Source organism: Lissotriton vulgaris, chromosome 1_1 (assembly GCF_964263255.1).
Source record: "Lissotriton vulgaris chromosome 1_1, aLisVul1.2, whole genome shotgun sequence".
In the NCBI taxonomy this organism is placed as follows: Eukaryota; Metazoa; Chordata; class Amphibia; order Caudata; family Salamandridae; genus Lissotriton; species Lissotriton vulgaris.
This window is the reverse complement of record NC_141685.1, coordinates 729,557,953-729,580,815: the sequence shown is the minus strand read 5'-3', so window position 1 is coordinate 729,580,815 and position 22,863 is coordinate 729,557,953. Positions and strand designations below refer to the sequence as shown.

The 22,863-nt window shown below is 42.5% G+C and overlaps 1 protein-coding gene across 2 annotated transcripts in view; it reads right to left on the bottom strand.

The window, feature by feature from the left end:
- TDRD5 (tudor domain containing 5) overlaps positions 1 to 22,863 on the bottom strand; it is a 1,550,608-nt gene that overhangs the window by 1,190,997 nt on the left and 336,748 nt on the right. For both annotated transcript variants that reach the window (XM_086955296.1, XM_086955303.1), the window contains exon 4: positions 4,026 to 4,082. In XM_086955296.1, coding sequence (XP_086811422.1) covers positions 4,026 to 4,082 — 57 coding nt within the window. The remainder of the gene's footprint in view (positions 1 to 4,025; positions 4,083 to 22,863) is intronic.

Here is a 22,863-nt window from a genome sequence, read left to right as displayed (position 1 = left end):
GGATGTCATCCCTCTGTGAGAAGAGGTCTGAGAGCCATTGGTTCGAATGGATCTGTTAGAGCCTCTGGATAGAGACCTAACTCGTCCATTCCCAATGTTAAGTCTGCCTGAGAGTGGCCCTGGGGGTCCCCCAAATCTATTCTCATGCCTACTTAAGTTGGTCCTGGTGAGTCTACCGACTTCTACCTGACCCTTGTCTGCCTCCTCCTCTGACACTTCCTGATCCTCCTCCTCACCTTCACTCACTGTTCCATTGTTTTGGAGGTCAGGGTCCCCAAGGGTTCCTTCTAAGGGGGGCATGTTCCCATCTGGATGAGAAGGATCTGTGTTGGCAGTCCTCCTGGCATCATAAGTCTCTAAGAGACCAATCAGAAAGGGAATTGTAGGGTTAGAACCCTGCTTTAGCTTCCTGGAGGTACATATCTGTCTCATCTCCTGGAAGCTAAGAGCTGCATATCTTGAAGTGACCTGTGGAGGGTCCACTGACACAAGGGGGGTCACTGAGTTCCCTCCTTTGTCCGACATGCTTTTCTAGTGAGGTGTAAGTGGTGCACTTACCTACACTATTTGTTTGCCTACTGATCCCTTGCTAAGAGTTGTAGTCAGGGTGTGCTAGGCCCTGTTGAACTACAACAGCTGGTTCAGTAGAACTCAGAGTATTCTAAACTAAGTTATATGTACCTGGGTACTTATGTGATCTTTCACAATGATATTCTTAGGATACGTGTGGTAAAACAACAGCAAGCTCAAATCCCAACCGCTGCCCACCAATGTGAGAAGTTGGCCTGATATGTAGTGTTCACTATTCTAGTGATCACTGTGTATCATTCCAAACGACCCTTATTGATGTGTGGTTGTAAGTCAACCTTAAGACCAGCTATCCTAGTAGCATGGACAAGAGCAGTCTTTAGGCTAAACTCTAGAGGGCGTGTTAAGCCAGCTGTTATACCATCACATATACCCCTTGAACACCAAGTGAAAGGACACCACACAAGTTGTTATGAAAATAAAGTATATTTATTTAGAACACAACAGCCCTGGACTCTTTATGAGGACAGGGCGCTAAGCACAATACAAAGCTCTTAAAGAAATACTGAAAGTCGCACAATTTACACAAATGTCCGAGGGGCACGAAAAACCATATACTCTAAAAGTGGAATGCGAAATTACTAGCAGGTAAGTACTACTCTAATAGGCTTTAGGATCGCTAGGACTGGACTACTGAACCTTCAGATTACTAGCAGGAGGCCTAGGGAGATCGGGTGCAGAGTGTGCACTCTGACGCGGGATGCGGGACCAAGTCTATGGTTGCTAGATTTCGTAAAGTTAGTGTTATCGGACGAATCCGACTAGGTAGAGCTGAAACGAAAAAGGATCTGGACACTTAGATAGTTAAGCTATGCCGGAGCATCAAAATGTTCAGGTTACCTAGCCCAGGGGCTGCGGATGCATAGGTCTGAAAAGACGTTGGGAATCCTCGTTGCAGTCTATGGAGCCTGAAAGAAGAAGTTGCTGGCAGGCGACCAGTGATGAAGTTCGAAGTGATCCAAGCCTGGATCGAAGATGGAAGACACATGTAAGCAGAGGGGACCAAGTTCTGAATCACTAGCCAGTGATTAGATGGGCACCAGGATGGCACCGGGCGAAGTCACCTCGACCAGGTGAGTGGGCGACGCTGGGCTCTGCAGTCTCACGGACCAGGAGGCGTTGTCGGCTACCAGGATGGAGGTGCGAGCTGTCCCGCGATGGTATCTGCTGTCGAAGTCGCTGGACCCAGGATTGGGGCAACAAGTCTTGGCAAATGCAAGCCCACGCGGTGGACTCAAAATGGCGTGTGGAGTGGACCAGGAGGGTCCGGGGTGCTCCTCTGTTGTAGGGGAGCATGGGCCAGTCTGGAGCAACCAGACCAGCGGTGTTGTCGACGTGGTGCATCGTCAAGAGGGCCACAAGCCAGCAGGTAAGTAGCAGGACAACGCGGTGAGCAGCAAAGAGCAGAAGGGCCCCACGCAGATCTCCTGGATGGTGGGAGGCTGGACTTCGGTGCTGGAGCTGCTCAGGGTTAGGGCTTCTCACACCCCAAAGCACTCACTCGAGGATCCCTCGGCGGTCGTGCTGGATAAGCGTCGTGCAGTTCTGAAGATGGCCGGTCACTCGAGGTCTCGTCACACCCACGGATCTCAGCTGAGCTGACGATGTAGGTAGAGGTCAGAGGTGCCAGGGAAGCCGGGTCTCGTCGTGCTGGTCGGTCGGATTCCTGAGGAAGAACGTGCAGCAAACCGCAGTGTTCTTAGTTGGTGCCCACAGATGCAGGGTGACTACTCCTTAGTCACAAGGGAGAAATCTTAGGAAGAAGTCTTGAGTTCCTTTCGTAGAAAGTAGTTTCAGGATTCAAAGATCTAAATTGGAAGGGTCCCCGCTCCCACCTTTATACTAAAGAAAGGGGCTGGTACGGGACTAGGTCCTGCCCATGGGTGGGACCAGGAAGGGGGGTGGTTACACCCCTCTCCCATGCCGGACTTTCCCCAGCTCAGGGGCTGGTGTGCCCCTGGAACCGGTTCAAACTGGCAGATGCACAGTGAGCACCGGGGTGCCACTTGCAGTCACCTTCCTATTCAGCCCTGCCTACCTAGGATACACAAAACCCTGTCTGGGTCGGTGCTAGCACCGACCCTGGCAGGAAACCCTTTGTCCAAGCTCCCCTCGCTGGAAGGACTCCCAGCTGCAGGGGGTCAGACTTGTGTCTGTGGTGGCAGCATCCATTTTGTGATGCTGAGGCTCGAGTTAACTTTAACCGGGGTTCACAGTTACATACATGTCGTGTCCCTCTAGAAGGGTGGAATGCTAACCCCGTCGCCAGAATTGGCGAGGGGTTAGTATCCCAATTCGTATGACACCTTACTCGACATGTTTTGATAAAGCGATACCAAAGATAGCAAATAACCGCGAGGATTATAATGCACTTAAGAGTATATGGTACGCGTTATCATAGAACAGCTATTAGGACTTGGTTCCGCAAGCTGCAGATGGGCTCAGCTCATGCCAGAGCACCATCTCACATACTTCCAAGCACTCTGCCTTCAGGATTGTTAAGGCCTGCCATAGGACTGATAGGAATACATGTGTCTATTTTAGGGTTAGATATAGGTATACTATTTCTACAGCAAAGGGTGATTACACCACTTTGCCCCAGCTGTCGTGCAGCCAGTTGTGTCAGATTTAGATGGCCAGCCAGGGGTGGCATAATACATGCTGCAGCCCCTGGTAGGCCCTGGGTACACCTATGCCCTGAGTTACAGGGTCTGATAAGGTGGCCCAGTACCAATTGGTAAATGCACCTAAGGTACACGTGTCAATTTAGTGAGAGAACAGCAAGGCTGTGGGTCTGATTAGCAGGCCCACAGCCAGAGAAGTCGTAAACCAGTGAAGCAAAAAGCTAAAATCTGGGGTGATCATAGGAGTGCAGACCCTACTCTCCTACATGTGCAGCTAAAGTTTTTAAAACAAAGAAGTCAAGAGTGAGCAACAGACAAGCTAGAGAACCATCTCAGAGCAAGGTGAGCTGAGGAAGCAGCACGCAAAGGAGAAAACAAGCAAACACAAGCACTTTTAAGGAGTGTTGAAACAAAAAGAAAAAAAGTAGTTCCCTGAATGCAATCAACAGTCAGCAGTGGAAGAAAGTCAACAAATCTGAACTTCTCCAGAAAGTGGGTGGGACTAACACATGAAGAGAGGATGGACATTGATCAAGTGGAGAGAACGGAGTTAAACAACAAAGCCATCCAATTATAAGCAAAGGCTGGCCCCCAGCCCAGTCAAAGTATACGTTATTTATTTGGAACAACAGGTCTGCTTACAGACAGCCGCTCATGGCAGAGACCACAGGAACAACCAAGCAAAAAACATACAGCCTCATACGTGATGTGTGACTTTAAAGACAGCTGGAGAAAAGAGGGTCCATAAAGTGGTATTACTCAACACTGAGTGAACAGTGACACAGACAAGCTAAAGCACCGGGCAAAACAAACCTGGAATTCCAAAGGCAGCTTGTTAACTAGTAAGCCATCATCATGCTGGGCAGCAACCTAGAAGAACAATAAATGGTTAGTTAATAACATTTATTAACTGATTTAGAATGTTCTAGTTACAGAAAATAGACAGTAGGGCAATGCGCTGCATGATATTTTTCCTTATATAAAGCTTTTAAAATGTTACTACACAAGAACTCCTTCAAATCCTCTCAACTAATAGGGCTCCAGAAGAGGAGAATGCACTTGAATAAGCTATCATCAAATTAAGTGTCCTGCTGTTTTCTACTGCAGCCAGAACCAGCTGTTTAGGTAACAAATGCTCATAAATCACCAGTTTTTGTTTTTTTCACTTGCTTTTCAGTAGGATGAACTGGAAAAAATCCTTTACAAGAATAAACCATCTCTTTGCTGCAGAACTCCTGCCAGTCCAGAGGGAAACCTGCTCACCCGCCATTTGAATTTGCATACTCTCACTCCCAAGAACAGGGGGGCAATGTTAAAAACCTAACTGGACCCAGTAAGTAACAATATATAGCAATACAGTTGGCTGCACCTTTAACAAGGCTCTCACTATTTTTGTTTTCTCAGCAAAGTCAGTTCTGTGGTCAAACTCTCTCAACCCATATTCTCCATCTCTACATGTAGATATCTAAAAGCTGCATCTGCTTAGAAACATACTCCTGACACCTCTAAATCGTACATCTGTCTTTTGAGCACATAAAACTTTGAAAATTCCATTCAGCGCAAGACTCATAATCTGGGAGGTGGTCTTACCACCAAACACAGTCTATGTCTACCCTAAACGTTCTACAAACTGTAGTTCTAGCCCCTGTTCACACACATACAAAGTCCTAAATAAGTTATTATTCCAACCACTGTTACTCTGACCCTAAGGGCACAGCTGGTCTCGGCCCAACAGAAAATAATGACCACAGTGATCCATTTTCCTATCCACTGGTTGACAATCGGGTCCATTCCGAGGTTGACAGACAGTCGCAAATAACTGGGTCAGCTGTAGTGCTTCTCTAAACAAACATGAATGTTGCAGAAAATCGAAAGTAATTACTATCCTACCTTTCAAGCTGGAATGTTATTGATTTTTTTAAGAATTCATAAGTCAAAATTACAAGGTTTATAACAAAAGAACACAATGAGCATTTAAAAAAAGAGAAGAAACAACTGGTCTCTGAGTCTTAAGTCTCTTGCTTTGCCCAGTGTATGCAACAATCTCTCAGTCACAGTGGTAAAATTAGGAGAAAAAATATCTCAATATAGTAATTCTTTAAAAAATAATAGTCGGACAAAACCTGAGGGTCAAACTAAGGGTTTTACTGGTCTGTAAAATGATTCTACTTTTATGAAACCACAGGAAATAGTCTTTGATGCGTATCTTGTTGATTGCCTGATGGACGTAAGAACCAACACTAGTGCCACATTTGACAGTAAACATATGAAGTTCCCCAGCGAAGAGGTTCTAATGGGCCCTTTGTGAGATAAGTTAGGAAAGTACTGCTTTATAGGAGGAAATAAAGCATAGTCCATTATAGGACACTAGACGCCTGTGCCAAAATCTGCCAGCAGTCAGTATGTCTCAGCACGCACACTGGAGATATTTGGGAGCCATGCTGTCAAAACAAGAGATAATGGTTCATGTGGAATCTGACTTCTACACCTGCACAGTAGGTAGATCAGAGTGTAATTCGAGCCACTTGCAACAAATGTAACAGGTCATGAACCAAGATTTCCTCCTGTACCCAACTCTCTGATGTTCATTGTACAAGACGGTTGGATCATACACAACGCATTTTTAGTTACAAGCACTGCAAGCCCTGAATTATGGATTTCATGGCTTTCATTCGTTCCCATTGATTGTGCACATTTATGCGAGTATGTGCTCCAGTTATGTATTCCTCACTAACATACTTTTTCTTGAGCATAGGCTTTCATTCGTTCCCATTGATTGTGCACATTTATGCGAGTATGTGCTCCAGTTATGTATTCCTCACTAACATACTTTTTCTTGAGCATATTCTCACTTGAAATCAACACACATCAAATGTCTTGCAAAGCGATGGTTTAATCCAAAATTGATAACCGCAAAGCAATGGCTTTAGCTAAAACCTAATTATGTTAGTAATGTATAGGAAACACCTTGTATGGTAACAATTTACTTTACAAAGCTCAAACCACACAGACTAAAATATATGATAAAGCATACTGGAATCGAGTCCAGATCAAAAAAAAATCGATATGATCAATGAAATTAAAGGAAATTAAAGGAAAAACGAAGCAACATAGAATAAAACCTAAGAGTCAAAACCCTATAACACAAAGTAAATATTCATTAAGACTGACATCTTAGAAACAGAGATGCAGTCAAATTCTTGAGCTCCAAGTAGGATTAAATGGGGACATGCCTAAAGCGCAGAAAATGCTAAAAGGATGCAGCTGTGTGATAATAAGAGACCCGATTCATATCTGACGTGAACCAATGGAGAATACCTACCTTTGAAATGTGGAAGTACTAATTAGAAGTGGAATGACTAATACCAGACAATCAGCCTGTTACCAGAGCAGAGCTCCAGTAGGAGCTCATTCAGAGCAAAAGTAAGTAAAATAAGACTAGCAAAGAGCTGCGACAGTGCAGGGACACAGCCGCAGAGACAGGTAGACAAGTCTACTGGGAACAGCTAGGTAGTGTGGGAACAACAAGAGAAAATGTCCAGGAAGCATGCCAAAAAGGACTAGGAGGAAAGAGTGATAAAGCAAGGCCCTCCAAATATGTATATAAGCAAAACGGCTGAAGGCACAAATAACTAGGTTAAAAGTAGGGAAAAACAAGTATTACTATGGAAGGAGCATCTCTCTCATTTACGATACTTGACTGGGAGCACAGCGAATGCAATGCTGACACCCAAGACACTCAAAGACATGGCTGACACACCCAGGAGATCAAACACATAGGGACACTGAGGAAATAATGGGTAATCCGGGAAGAAAGTGGAGGAAGATTCAGAAAAAGAGAGAAATTCCATGAAAATCAATTACATGGAGACTATGCAGACATCACTTAGCACTTTGAAGAAGGGACAACGGCTTGAAAATAAATGTAAAATGTAGAATCAAGCGTCTTAAATCTGGAAGAAGCTAGAAAAAATGATTTACTGTAAGTTAAGATGGTCCAGATCATGATGCGCAAGATAAGACAGATTATTAGAATCTGTAGATCACAGATGTGAAGCTCACATGAGTGCCTGGACAACCAGACAGCCCTCTGCAGAAGACAACACATTTCATAAAACAGGTTACAAAAACTCTCAAACTGGATTAAATTTATTTTAAGAGTACACCACAAAGTATATGAGAAACAGAAAGTTCAAACTTGGAGAGGTTGCCAGTCAGATGAATGGAGTAAGCAGCCTGAGAAGATGCTCTACAAAAGGTAAGGAATGGTATAACAATCTGGAACAACTTTAAGTCGCACTTTCATGAATTGTCCAAAGGTAGAGTTTAGCCCAGTATACTCAATGTTTACTTGGAATAACCAGAGTCAACCTTGTGAAAAAAACACAGATACATCCACCACACAGCTCAGAGAAGAATGGAGAAAGTTGGCATCACCGGTAGATATCAAATATTGCCTTCGCAAATTAGAGTAGGCAAATACTGCATATGGAGTATTGAGTATATGTTTGTTACATGACGTTCGAAGATGAAACTCTGAAGAAATTGTTGAAATCAACATGCAAGACAGAATTTACCGTGGGCTAGGTTTTAATGGTATTTTGGTGGCACATGCAAGATTTTTGGTTCAGGTGAAGGAAAGTTACAATGGAGAATGAGTGAAATGGTAAGACGACAGGAGTATAAGAAGGAAGAGGAACAAGGGATTTTATGACAATGATAAATGCATCAGCATAAAACATAATTTAGCAGCTTGTGTAAAAAGCAGAGTTTCTCATTGCAGAACTTCAAAATTACGTTCTATGAACAAGACCATAAAGTTGGAAAGTTACTAGCTTACATAGTAAATAGAAAAAGCAACAAGTAAAGTTATGAAGTAAAAAGTTATGGTCTGAGGACGACTAGTGAGAAGTAGTAAGGAAATTACCAAGTATCCGAGGCTTGCTACTAAGAGTTTTACTCATCAGAAACCTAAAAGTGGAAGTGAAGAAGAAAATGAATTAGTAACAGAGTAGATCCTCTGAGACAGACTTTGATGCAGAGTTCATGAAACTTCTGGCCATGAAGCTTAATATGGTATTAAATAGGCAGGGGTCTGTAACCTGATATGAAGAGCAAAGCAATTGAAAAAGTGATTGTAAAGACGTGGAGGACCCAAAATAGTGTCAAAACTACAACCCTGTTATTGACAACTACTGTTAAAAAGAACAATTGTTACTTATCTGTAAACAGGTACTCCAGTATTGGTGTCTTTCATAGATTCACATGCTTGAATATTCCCCGTCATCGAAGTGGGAGTCCCACGGTAAATAAAATAGCAATAATGCTAAATATATATATATATATATATATATATATATATATATATATATATATATATATATATATATATATATATATAGTACATAATGAAAGAAGGTGAAATACAACTGAAAACCTCCAAAATGATTCCTACATAGGAATGCATGGAAAGATAAAAAAAACTACTTGTAACATATCAGTGTCATTATGTTAGTCCAAACTGCAGCCAATCAGGCGCCAGCACCCTCTTGAACCTTCTCCTCAGAAGCTCAAGCCCTCAGATTTTCGTAGCACCAAAGTGACCAAGAGTGCATGAGGAGAAGAGAACCTCTGAGGGGAGGAGGGTGGGTCGCATGTGAATCTATGAAAAACACCAATACTGGAGAACCACCTGTTTACAGGTAAGTAAGAATTGTTCTTCTCCAGTATTAGGGGTGTCTTTCATAGATTCACATGCTTGAATAGAATAGAAAGCAGTAAACTCCTAGAGCTGAAATTGCTAGGCACATATGTAAAACCAAGACAGTATAAAACATCATTAGCAATCACAGCAAAAACAGCAAGGAGGGGGGAACAGAGGCTCACCTTATTGGAAAAGATGACGAAGCACCGCCTGTCCCACTGCGGTGTCCGCTTCCGGGATGGCATCCAAACAGTAATGCTTGGTGAAAGTGTGCCTGCTGGACCATGTCGCTGCCCGGCAGATCTGATGGAGGCACACCAGCAAACAAGGCGGTGGAAGAAGACATCGCCCTCGTAGAATGAGCCCTCACTGAAGACTGTAATGGTTTGCCAGCTTGTAAATGGCAGAAGGTAATAGCTGAAGAAATCCAACGGGCAATTGTTGGTTTAGAAACTGGATGCCCCTTACGCAGTCGTCCGTAAGAAATGAACAGTTGATGGGACTTGCGGAAGGAGGCAGTTCTGGCAATGTAGAATTTAAGGCATTGTTTGATGTCCAAAGAATGCAAGCGCTGTTCCGCCGGAGAGCTTGGGTCCGGAAAGAAAGTTCGTAGGAACACAGGCTCATTCAGATAAAAATCCGTAGGCACTTTAGGTAGAAAAGAGGGGTTGGTGCGAAGCGCCACTCCATTAGGTTTGAATTGTAGATAAGGCGGCTTGACAGTAAAAGCGTGAAGTTCGCTCACGCGACGAGAGGAAGTCAAAGCCATAAGCAGCGCAACTTTCCAGGTGAGGAATTTGATATCCGCCTTATGGATAGGCTCAAATGGTGACTTCATAAGTTGAGATAGGACAACAGTAAGGTGCCAAGATGGAGGAGGGCGCCGAACAGGTGGGAACTTGCGGATGAGCCCTTCGAAGATTTGCCATATAACTCTGGATGAACAGAGGGAAAAAGAGCCATTGTGTCAAAAACGAGAGATTGCAGCTAGGAAAACTCTCAGAGTAGCATGTGAAAGTCCGGACTGAGCGAGACTTAGGAAGAACGGAAGAAGCTGCTCCGGAGTGGAATGGATGGGATGGACATTCGCTGCCACGCACCAATGACAGAATCTCTTCCACTTGAGTTTGTAAGTTTTGATGGTAGACGGAGCCCTAGCCTGAGCAAGGATGTCCCTGCACTCCTGAGATATGTTCAAGTCTGCGAATTCAAGGTGCTCAGGTTCCATGCCGACAATTGTAGCGTGGAAGGGTCCGGATGGCATACTTGGCCCTTGTCCATCGTTAGGAGGTCTGGACGAGGTCGCAGAGGGATGGGATCGCGCTGGGACAGCAGAAGCAATTCTGAAAACCATGCCTGTCTGGGCCAACGAGGTGCGATCAGTATGATGTGGCAGGGCTGTCTCCGCATCTTCAACAGCACCCGCGGTACTAGAGGAATCGGCGGAAAAGCGTAAGCGAATAGATCGCACCAATCGATCAAAAGGGCATTCCCGCACGACCCTGGGTGGGGATGCCAACTTGCTTAAGACGAGCATTTCCAATTCTCTGGTGTTGCAAAGAGGTCTAGAGCTGGGCGAGCCCACCGGTGGAAGACAAGATCCAGAGTCGGCTGGTGCAGTTGCCATTCGTGTGTTGAGGAAGTGGACCTGCTCAGAGATTCCGCCAGGATGTTGGACACGCCCAGCAGATGGACAGCTGTCAAGGTGATCTGATGACGGAGAGCCCAATCCCAGACCGACTGGGCCAAGCGAGACAGATGTAGAGACTTGGTTTCTCCCTGTTTTTTCACGTAGTGCATGCTGGTGGTGTTGTCCGTTTGGATAAGCACTGACTCCCCGTGAACTACAGGTAGGAATGACTTGAGCGCTAGGAAGATCGCCATCAACTCTAGCCTGTTGATATGCCACGTGCGTTGGGGCGGAGTCCATTTGCCCTTGATAGATAGGCCATGGAGATGAGCGCCCCACCCCTCCAGAGAGGAGACTGTTGTGAGCGTGAGATCTGGTGCGTGAACGAGGAACGACATTCCCATCTCCAAATTGGTTGGCTGCGCCCACCAAAGCAAGCTTTTTCTCATGCGGGCTGTGACAGCAACTAGGTCGTTGAAAGACCCGGAGATCTGACGCCACTGTAAGTTCAGTTCCTCCTGCACGGGACAGGTTCTTAATCTGCAATTTGGGATCACTGCGATACAAGATGATGCCATTCCCAAAAATGATTTTAATGTCCGAAAAGAAACGGACTGTCTTTTTCGAATGAAGGAGACCAGACGAAGGATCTTCGGTCGCCGCTCGCGCGAGACGAATGCTCTTGAAAGTTTGGTGTCGAGGATCGCTCCCGAGAAGTTTGTCTGCAATGGCGCAAACTGTGACTTTTCGACGTTGATGGTCAACCCCAGGGATTGAAACACCTGCTGGCAAAGCCGAGTGTCCTGACATAGCTGATGGTGGGATTGAGACTCGAGGAAGCAATCGTCCAAATATGGAAAGATTTGAACACCTTGGAGACGCAGGTGAGCCACCACGGGGGCCAGTACTTTCGTGAACACACAAGGAGCTGATCGCAGCCCGAAGGGCAGGACCTTGAACTGATAGTGCATCTGTCCCACTTTGAAACGCAGGTACTGGCGATGCTGTTGGATAATTGGGACATGAAAGTACGCGTCTTGAAGGTCTATGGTGGTCATGAAATCGTCTCTGGATAGAAGACGCAGGATTTCCAGTAATGTCAGCATGCGAAAAGATTGGCACTTTAGGAACTGGTTGAGAACCCTCAAATCCAGAATGGGTCGCCAATCTCCGGTCTTCTTGAGTACGAGGAAGAATCGAGAGTAAAACCCTTCTCCCCTCTGATGTATCGGGACCATTTCGACTGCACCCTTTAAAACAAGAAGACGGACTTGATGGTAAAGCTCCTCGAGGTGTGGAGGAGATGGGCCAAAAGGTGGAGTACGAGGCGGAATCTCGACTAATTCTAAAGTATGACCCTGCCCTACAATGTCCAATACCCAGCGGTCGGAGGTGATGGAGGACCACTGGGAATAAAACAGAGAGATTCGACCTCCAACACTTTGGGGATGACGAAAGTCAGTGACGCCTAGGAGTGGAGCCGCAATAGGTGGACTTTCCCCTATAGGGTCTGGAGGGCTGCTGACGAGTCTGCTGAGTGGATGTGTAATGCTGGAAGCCCTGATTGTAGGTGCGCTACTGTTGCCCTCCACGGAAATTGGAAGAAGTGCCGCGTCCACGCGCACCTCGAAAGGACTGCTTCCGGAATTGCAATGTGCCCAACGACTTCGCCGTATCAGTGTCCTTCTTAATGAACTCCAGGGCGTCATTGATGTGAGAACCGAAGAGCGATTCACCATCATACGGCATATCAAGTATCTTGGATTGGACTTCCTGCCTGAAAGAGGTGGATTTCAACCAACCCTGGCGTCGGAGGGCAGCTGCACTTGCAATTGACGGAAACCTGTATTCGCAATATCGACTGCACAGTCGATAATTTCTTCTGAAGCTCTCTGCCCATAAAGAAGAATCTGCTGAGCGTCCGCCTTGGAAGCATCAGGTATAAGATCTATTAATGCAGATAGGTCTGACCACATCTGCCGGTCATAGCGTCCCAAAATGGCCAAGGCATTGGCTGCACGGACAGAGGTAGAAGCCATGGTTGAAAACTTGCGGCCAATAGCGTCTAGGCGTCGACCCTCTCTATCTGGAGGTGCAGTGATTTGAGACGCTGGGTTCCGGGCTCGACGCTGTGCAGCTTGAGTCACTACTGAGTCCGGCTTAGGGTGAGAAATCAAGCATGCCGGAGAACCAGTTGGGGCCTGGTATTTTTTCACAAGGCGCGGTATTTGAGCAGGTAAGGAGTTTGGAGCTTCCATGAGTTTAATCCCCTCTTTCCAAACAAAATCGATGATTTGAATCGTGTGGACCTGCTTATAAGGCTTATCTTTAAAATCATAGAGGAAACAGTCCTCCTCACGTTGCGATCTAGATAATTTGAATCGCTGTGCCGCTTTATCCATTAGTAGGTGAAAACTGGCGATATCTACAGGAGGTGATTCACCAGAGTTTCCTGGCTGAGGAGAGGGCGTCTGCGTCCTGTAATTGTCCCACTCTGCCATATCCTGCTCGTCTGCATCAGCGTCTGAATTGTCAGGGACCTCTCAGTCTTCACGTTCTGGGACCGCCTCATCATCTGCATCGAGCGGATAAACCGTAGTATGGATTCTGATTGACGTCTGAACCGGAGACGAAGTTGTAGGTGGCAACGTAGGCGGAAGAGACGGTGGAGGCAGTGCAACAGCAGCAGGAGATTGTACAGGAGTACCTTGTGGCGTTGCTGGAAAGTGACAGTTGTAATCGTCCAGCATATGTTGGAGATTTGATATCAAGGTTAGTGGTATCGTAGCCATAGGTACTTGGACACACTGTTCAGGTTGATACTCTTGGTCTCCGCCATCTTCGTCAGTGTCCGTATCCTGACATTTGATAATCAAGTCAGAGGGGCTATGGGCTGCCCCAAACGTGTCAACTTCATTTTCAGACTCACTCTCAGGCTCAGAGGTAGAGGCAAACATTGGAGAAGGTGGCTGTGGCTCTCGAGCAGAGATGTGTTGGCACGGAGCCTTACTGCGACGATGGGAGGAATCAGTAGAGGATCCTGAAGTCTTCAAAGGCACCAAAGGCAATGAAGAAAATGAGGCCGGTGCCACCGTCGACGGCGCGGTCGACGGAACCGATTTGGCTGTCGACGAGGAGGATTTCGAAGAACTCACCGTCGACGGAGTCGTCGACGGTACAGTCGTCGACGGTACAGTCGTTGATGTTGTAGTCGTCGACACAGGCAGAACCTCCGTAGACGCAGTCCTCGTCGACGGGGCTTTGGTCGACGGAGACTTTGTCTACAAGACCCTGGTCGACGGAGTCGTCGACGACGACGAAGATTTCTTTGAGGCTTTCGTCAACGAGAATTCTTTCTTCTTCGTCGACGAGGTGATAGGAATAGTCGACGGAACAGGCTTAGATGACAGAGAAACTCTCGTCGACGTGGCTGCTGTCGACGAAACAGTTGTCGACGAAGTAAAAGCGGACGCCGGCGTCAGCGTCATCGTAAAAGATGCAGTCAAAGCTGTTCTCGTAGTCGGAATACTCGTCAACGGTCCCGTCGACGACGGAACGCTAAGAGGCGTGGAAACAGCCCGAGAGGCAGTAGAAAACGCCTGAGAGCCGGGTCTCGTGGGCGTAGTGGTAGTAGAAGTGGTAGGAGACACCACAGAAGCCAGAGGCAGGGCTAATTTCTTCTTTTTTAGGAAAGGAGATGGCAAATACTGCACACTACCACGCTTTGAGGCAGAATAATGACCAGAATGAAAACTTTCTGCATCAGACAGGACAGAATCCTTGTCCTTTAAACGTTGAAGTCAAAGGAGAAGACGGCCTTCCCTGTCCTAAAGTGTCTTAGTTGAAAAAGTTCTACAGAACATACAGCTGCCAGCCTCATGATCTGGGTATAAACAATAAATACACTTCTGGGGGGGTCCTTTTCAAAAAGGCGCAGCTTCCCACAAGAAGAGCAAGGTCTGAATAAAGACTTCTTACTTGACATTTTGAGAAAAGACTGGAACTTGAAGTTTTGAGGTTAAGAACTGAGCAGAGCTCAGGGAGACTCCCTTCACACGACGTGCGGTAGAAAATCTGAGGGCTTGAGCTTCTGAGGAGAAGGTTCTAGAGGGTGCTGGCACCTGATTGGCTGCAGTTTGGACTAACATAATGACACTGATATATTACAAGTAGTTTTTTCTCTTTCCATGCATTCCTATGTAGGAATCATTTTGGAGGTTTTCGGTTGTATTACAGCTTCTTTCATTATGTACTATGTTATTATATATATATATATATATATATATATATATATATATATATATATATATATATATATATATATATATATATATATATATATATATATTTATTTATTTAGCATTATTGCTATTTTATTTATCGTGGGACTCCCACTTCGATTACGGGGAATATTCAAGCATGTGAATCTATGAAAGACACCCCTAATACTGGAGAACTGATGGAGACCCTCTCATATAGAGAGACAGATGCCATTTAAACTTTGGTTCATGGATCAGTTATTTTGAGCAGAGAATATGAGAAGATGAATGTATTTGGTGTGGGCAAATAAAGAAGACTCAGACAGAAAGTCTGAACTCGTTGGATGCAGGGAGGGAGTTATACAGACTAGAACAGTGAAGTCTCATGCAATCTTTGAGGTGCTTTGGCCTACCAGATAATTTCATACAATGGATAAGTAAACTACAAAAAAATGCACAACAGCTAAATTAGCCACAATCTGGTTTACTTCAGAGCAATTTAAATGAGGAACCGAAACAAGGTTGGCTAATCCAATTTCTGCAGCAGTTCTTTAGTTCCAAAGAGTGATTAAAGTAAGAGAGGAGAAGATTCAGTAATGAGCTGCAAAGTGCATACTGACTACATCATAGTTCGAGTAAATCATCCTAATAGAGCCAGAGCTAAAACAGCAAACCTTTTTGGTACAATATCCGCCTAAAAAGCACACTGACAAAACAGCGTTGGTATATTTAAATGAGGTCGGAATAGAGATGATAAAATTGCCCTTTTTACATTATGCAACAAATTAAAATGTATGGGCATACAAATTACTCTGGCTCCTATATCATTAGATCATACTGGACCAATGGTTAGGCAGAAGAAGGCAGAACAGATTTTGCAGAGAATGTAAAGAAGAGGGATTTTATCCTCAAATGCTCTGAGCAACAGGATATCAAGATCACTATGGAGTTACCCGTTTCGGTTAGCATTCAAGGTTTTAGTAATGAAAAGGAATAAGGATCCAGAGCTGGCTGTCGGACTTTCAAGATGGATGGAATATAACTGGAAAGGTGGGAATGTTAGAAAGCAGTATCACTGCTCTTCCAGGGGCATCAGAAACCATGAAAAAGAGAAATACTCAAGGAGAGTTTGGGGGCCCGAGCAGGGCTGGAAATCTTTATAAAATGAAAAAGGAGGAACTTGTGGGATATGCTCCTAGGTAATATTGATATGTTGGTGGGATCTATAATCCTTAACTCTAAACAGTGATCTTAAAGGCTGCAAACATACCTCTAACACAGGAGGGGGATCCAAGGACACCAAAACACAAGATGAACTTTGTAGATCTAGGAGCACGGATAGTGGTACTGAAAACATGTTAAAAATGCAGTTTTAGATTTCTATCCACCACTTGCACAGACAGCTACTTCATTAATGTTTTTTGACAATCTGTAAAACTTATTTCTTATTCAGCACTAGCAGCTACAGACAAAGGTCAGGGAATAAAAAAGGTCTACTGCAGAAAAAAACGTGCAGGATCACAGGAAGGTATTGCAGTAAACCGAGAAGCACAAACATATACGTCATAAATATTTTTTCACAGCCAGTAAAACAAGCACTGGCAATGCCGTCTGTTTTAAAATAATATTTTATGGTAAAATAAAGCAATACAAATACATAGCATGGGAAAAGATAAGTATTTGTGTGTAAGCAAAGAACTGTAGAAAAATATTGGTATAGGTTAAAATGTCAGATGACAGTTGCAATGTCAAGCCACACTTGAAAATCCATGTTGGTTAATCACTGTCCCACCTCCCATTTGTGCTGCTGCCAGAAAAAAACCCACCATAAACTGTCTACTTATATAGGACACTTTAATAGCATTACATTGTCAGGTATTTGCTCTGAAGATTCAAGCGCAGGCGGCTGAATACACAAAATGATGATAAGTGTATGGAGGGCAAGCACACCTTCTGCCCAATCAAAACATGCATTCCTGGCTCCCAACACGTGGGTGGAGCCAACGCCGTCTCTGTGATGCCCATATAATTGTCTGGTGACAGCTGCTATATTATGGCAGACCATAAAAAGAACGGAGAGACTAACACTGCTGCATGTCGTGACTGTGCAGTAACATCCTGTAGGTGAGGCAATTTCTTTCTATTTAATTCACTCATTCAAAAGAGATAATGATAGAGTTTCATCAATATGGCTGCTACAATATGGTTTTAAACCCATTTCTATAAGATTGTCAAGGCACATGGCATGTGGCATATCATGTAGCGGACATCACCTTGGATTAGATAAGGGTATGCAGGATACTTTGTCACTCTGCGCAAAGTATTAAGAAAGTGCACATGAGCCATTTCCAGACAACTGCATAGTGACAACTGAAGTGTAGCTGAGAGTCCCTACTGCTAGGTGTGGTGTTTACCACATATAAAATAAAGATAAAATTACGAGGTGTAGATGAGCAAGTGGGTTTTATTCACCTCAGCCACAAACGGTCTCAGCTCAACTGCTAATCTAGAAAATTATACATTCTAAGAATCCGCATATTTACACTCGAAACTAATTAAAGTAACAGGCACATAAGATAATGTACAGATCATCACATATCTCCCTTCTTTAAAAAGACAAAATAAAATGAAGGAAGAGAAACTTATTTTATAAGAATGCTAAAACACAAATTAAAGCTAATTAAACACAAACAATTACGGTAATAAACAATGAGGAAAAATTGTACACAAAATCAGACATAATCCTTCATGTAAGCAGGAGCACTGCGAGATCTTTGACTCCTCTTATTACCATCAAATAAAGGTGTGGAGCAATCTGTGGAAAGTCTCACTGAGTTAAGCAAGTCGTTGTTATTGTCAGAAACATCTCAACATAAATCTTTAGATTTAACTACCACTACACGACTTTTGTTCCAAATTCTTTCATCTAATGTTTTAATAGCATTCTTAAAAACTTTAGTAACAGGTCTTACATTGGTATACTTAGACCAAGCTTTACAACCAACTGGTGTTTTTATCTTAACAAGATCACCAACTTTCACTTCTTGATATTGCACACATTCCTTCCCATCAAAATATTTTTTCCTACTCAATTGTTTATTCAACTCTCTTTCTCTCCATTCTCCTATGCCATTATCAATTAAACCTTTGTTCCATTTCATTCATCCAGGACACCACAAGGTATTAGGAACTCTGCATTTAAACAGTTCAAACCATGATTTTCAAGTAGTGGAATGTGGAGAACAACGATATGCATTAATTCTGTCTTGAAGAGCAACCATCCAATTCAACCCATTCACTCTGGCAAGCTGTATGCATTCTTTAAGAGTTTTATTAACTCTCTCTACTGCTCCATTAGTCTCGGGATGGTATAAGGAACATTGTTTATGACAAATTCCTCTTTTTTTTATATAAAACTGAAACAAAGTGGAACAAAATTGAGGACCATTGTCAGATAAAATACTATTAGGATAACTTTCTTTCTTGAATATATCCTCTAAAAAACTTAATAACAGAATCAGAAGTAATGTCTCTAACAGCACAAACCTCTATCCATCTACAGTAAAGATCTATTAGTACTATTAAATAAGGAGTATCAGCAACACCATTAAGTGGACCTAATATATCAATAGCAACTTCATCCCACAGATAACGTGGCAACTCTCTGCAAACCATGGGCATCTGCTTAGTTTTAAGAATCTTATCGCTGGCACAACATTCAACACATTCTCTAACCATTCTTTCTATCTCTAAATCCATTCCTGGCCCCAAAATTGCATACGCATCATTTCCTTTGTTTTTACAATACCTAAGTGACCACAATGTGCATGTGAAAGGAGTCTTTTTCTAACACCAAAAGGTGGTACCAATTTTGTGCCACGTGTCAACATACCATATGTTATTGAAAGTTCTTCACAAACAAGAGACCAGGGTTTTGTCAATCTTTTATTCTCTTTCAATAAATCCATAACCTTGATTAACTCTTCATCTTTCTCCAATTCACTTCTCCACTCGCCTTCTTCAACAAAACCCTCAGTAATTTCACAATCATTAATCACTTCTTCATTTTCATATGAATCCTCATCACCTATAGAATTTCCATCTACCAATCTTGACAAACAATCAGCAGATTATTTTGCCACGCCAGGAATATACTGTACTTCGAAATCAAATTCTTGTAACGTAATAATCCACTTCCTAATCCTTGATGAAATAGCATCTAGACATTTCATCAAAAGTATCTCCTTTAAAGGTTTATGATCAGATAAAACACAGATATTAGTACCCCAAATCAAATTTTAGAATTTTCTAAGTCCCCAAAAAATTGCTAATGATTCTTTCTCTATAAACGAGTAGTTTATCTCTGAACCTCTAAGACACCTTGAAGAACAACCAATTAAAAATTCCTTCCCATTTCTTCTTTGAACTAGAACTGCGCCAAGTCCTTCATCACTTGCATCTGTAAACATGTATGTTGGAAATGCAGGAATAAGCGCATGAAGAGACGGAGCTTTCTTTAACTCAACTTTTATACCCTCAAATTCACTCTTGCACACACTAGTCCAATCAAATACCACATTTTTTGCTGCTAACTTTCTTAAGTTGCAAGTTTTGTCAGCGAAGTTTGTTATAAATTTCCCATAAAATTCTACCATGCCCAAAAAAGAAAGAAGTTCTTAACAGGCTCAGCAATTCTATCTATTGATTCAACAAGCTCTCTTTTTGGAAAAACACCTTCACATGTTATACGATGTCCTAAGTAATTGACTTCTTCCACTCCAAATTTACATTTTTTCTTTTTTTGATGACAGACCTACCACGTTCAAACGATCCAAAACTGCACACACGTTTATTGTGTACCTGAATGTTATCACCATAAATTACCAAATCATCTTGGTAACATTTCACACCACTCAGACCTTTCAGAATTTTAGACATAATGCGTTGAAATACTGAAGCGGCTGAAATGAGACCAAAAGGCATACGCCTGAATTTGAATGTGCCCATAGGAGTAACAAACGCTGTTAATTCCTGTGAAGCTTCATCCAATTCCACCTGGTGGTAAGCGGAAGCCAAATCCAGAGTTGTAAAATACCTCGCACCTTCTAATGTTCTAACCATTTCATCTATATTTGGTAACGGAAATGTATCCACTACCACTTCTCTGTTTAAGGAACGTAAATCAATGCATAAGCGAATTTCTCCTGAAGGTTTCTTAGCTATAACAGGAGCCAACTATTCTGTGTCTTCAACCAGTTCTATTATTTTATTAACAACCAGTTTCTCAATTTCTTTTTGTACAGCAACCTGTTCACCTATTGGGATTCTCCTTACTTTAGCCACAACTGGAACTCCTCCCTCTTTCAACCTTATATGATGATTGTATCCTTTCAAGCACCCTAGACTATCTTTAAAAACATCTGGAAATTTTACTTCAAATATTTCAGACATGTTTCCAACCTCTTGTATCTGCACTTGAGGTGATGCATTAGGATTAAGTTTTACTCCAAGTTCCCGCTGATGTCTCCAACCCAATAGTACATCACCATTTTTAGCCACATAAATTTTCCCAACAGTTATCAGACTGCCTAACTCAATGATAACTATAAAATATCCTAACAATTTTATGGGTTTTTCACCATAACCCAACGGAAATATATCATTCCTTAACATTTTTACCTTATGTTCAAAATTCTCAACATATAACTTTTCATCAATCATAGTAATCTGCGCACATGAATGAAATTTAAAATTAATTAAAACATTTTCTACATTTACTAAATGAGACGGATGTTCCAATAAATCTCCTTTTACCTGAAAAGTAACTGTTCACCTGAGGTTGTGACCATTTTTTAGCATAGTTATCTTTTTTTATACATTTCTGTTCTACCACATTTCGCAAATGACCTTTTTTTCCACAAGTATTACACGTAGATCTTAAAGCTGGACATCCTGTGAAATTCGCTAAATGCCCAATTTGACCACATCTAAAACAGGAAAAACTATTGCTCTGACTAGAAGAATTAGTGGACGTGTTACTTAATTTCTGATAATTTTTCTCCACATTGCCAGAATCTTGCTTCTTCACTTGACAAATCACTTCTTCTACTTTAGATTCTATTTTAGTCTCAGTGTTAGTTGTTATCTCTTTTTCTCCTTTTAGTTCTTTCACTCATTTAGTCATATGTTCAGCTTGTTTTGCGATGACTAATACTTCTTCCAGAGGGGCTTCATCCTTTAACCAAAGTTCTTTCCTTATGCTATCATGTGCACACCTCAAAAAAAAATTCATCTCTAATCCTTTCTTCCAATGTTTGCCCAAATTTACATGACGAGGATAGTTTCCTTAGAGCTGATACATATTCTTCGACAGATTCATCTTTTTTTGAGCTCGTAACCCAAAGTGATATTTCTCCATTATAGTGCTTAACCTAGGTAGATAGTGTCGATCAAGTTGTATAATAGCTATTTCATATTCATTTAAATTCCTTTGCTTAGATGCACTTAGTTCAGGTAAATGTTCCAAAACGTCTTGTCCCTCACCTCCTAAACAATGTAGTAGCAAGGAATGATTACGTTCTGCACTTAAATTTGTGCCACATTCTTTTGCATAGTTCTTAAAGACTTGTTTTCATGTTTGCCATTTTACATTCGGTTCTCCTAGACTTGTTAGAAAGAACGCAGGTTGAGTTACGTTTTGCATTTTTTTTATATTTAAATTTATCTTTTAATGTGTCTGTTATGGATACAAGAGTCAAATTCTTCTTTTGCACAAACTTCAGTTTAATTATTACTATTTTTATTTATTGTTTAATATATTTTTCAGTTTCAGACTTATTTTGAAGAAATTCTTTATTTTAATAATCAGATGCTTTTCTGTTAAAATTTTTATATTACACCACTAATATAGTTATTCTTAGGATCTATCAACAACAGAAAAAGACCATTTCCTCTTTTTCCCATGAGAGTTCACTTCAAATGCGCCTTTTCTAGACTAATACGATTTTATAGAAATGCTACGCAAACCTCAAAGCCCTTTTCTTTTTTTTTTTTAGCTACGAGATCACCAGGTTAAGAAGAACAATGCTCCCAATTAGCCTCAGGCGCCGTGCTTCTGATTTGCTTCTTAGCTTCCGTAATACATCATATTGAAATTGTCGTCATGAATCACTGAAGCGCAAGACGCTGTTTCTTCCTCTCAACTGGAACGCAGGGAAATGCTTCCTTTAACAAACGTCGTTGAAATGCATGCCAACGCGTAAATGACACGCACATTGTTTTTTCCGTTGCATAAACTCGGCACTTTCACTAAAATCTTTTCTGGCTCCTTGTAAGCCTCCCACCACACTCCTCACCGTAATTGTCACAGAAGTGCATTCATACTTCTAAAACTGCCACTGGGAAGACAAAGCTTCACTTCTTTACTTCACGGCCGCTGGAGGAGTTTTCCGAGGCAAGGTCAGATTTACCCATGTGTTGAGGTGTTCTCCCTTCTTTCGATCGTCGCCAAATTAATGTGTTTACCACATATAAAATAAAGATAAATTTACGAGGTGTAGATGAGCAAGTGGGTTTTATTCACCTCAGCCACAAACGGTCTCAGCTCAACTGCTAATCTAGATAATTATACATTCTAAGAATCCTCATATTTACACTCAAAACTAATTAAAGTAACAGGCACATAAGAGAATTTACAGGTCATCACACTAGGTACAATTGCTGAGGCGCCCATCTAACCTGGGTGGCTTCACATTAGGCTAGGTCACTACTGAAATGGAATGGGAAGAAACACAAAGTCTGCTGTCTCACAAAGCTCTGTATAGAGAACCAAATTAGAGCGCGCAATTCTGTCACAAATCCCTCAATAACATGCATGAAGTAATGTACCTCACTGCCAAACTGAAAATACCAAATAAATGCTAAAGCACACTGTACTTTGTTGCCTGATTGTCATATTAGTATATAGAAGGAGATTTCTTGTACTGTGTAATCACCTGTGGATGCAAAGATCAGCCCCTGCATCCATGCATCTCTAAAGATGATGTGATCAAGGGCCAG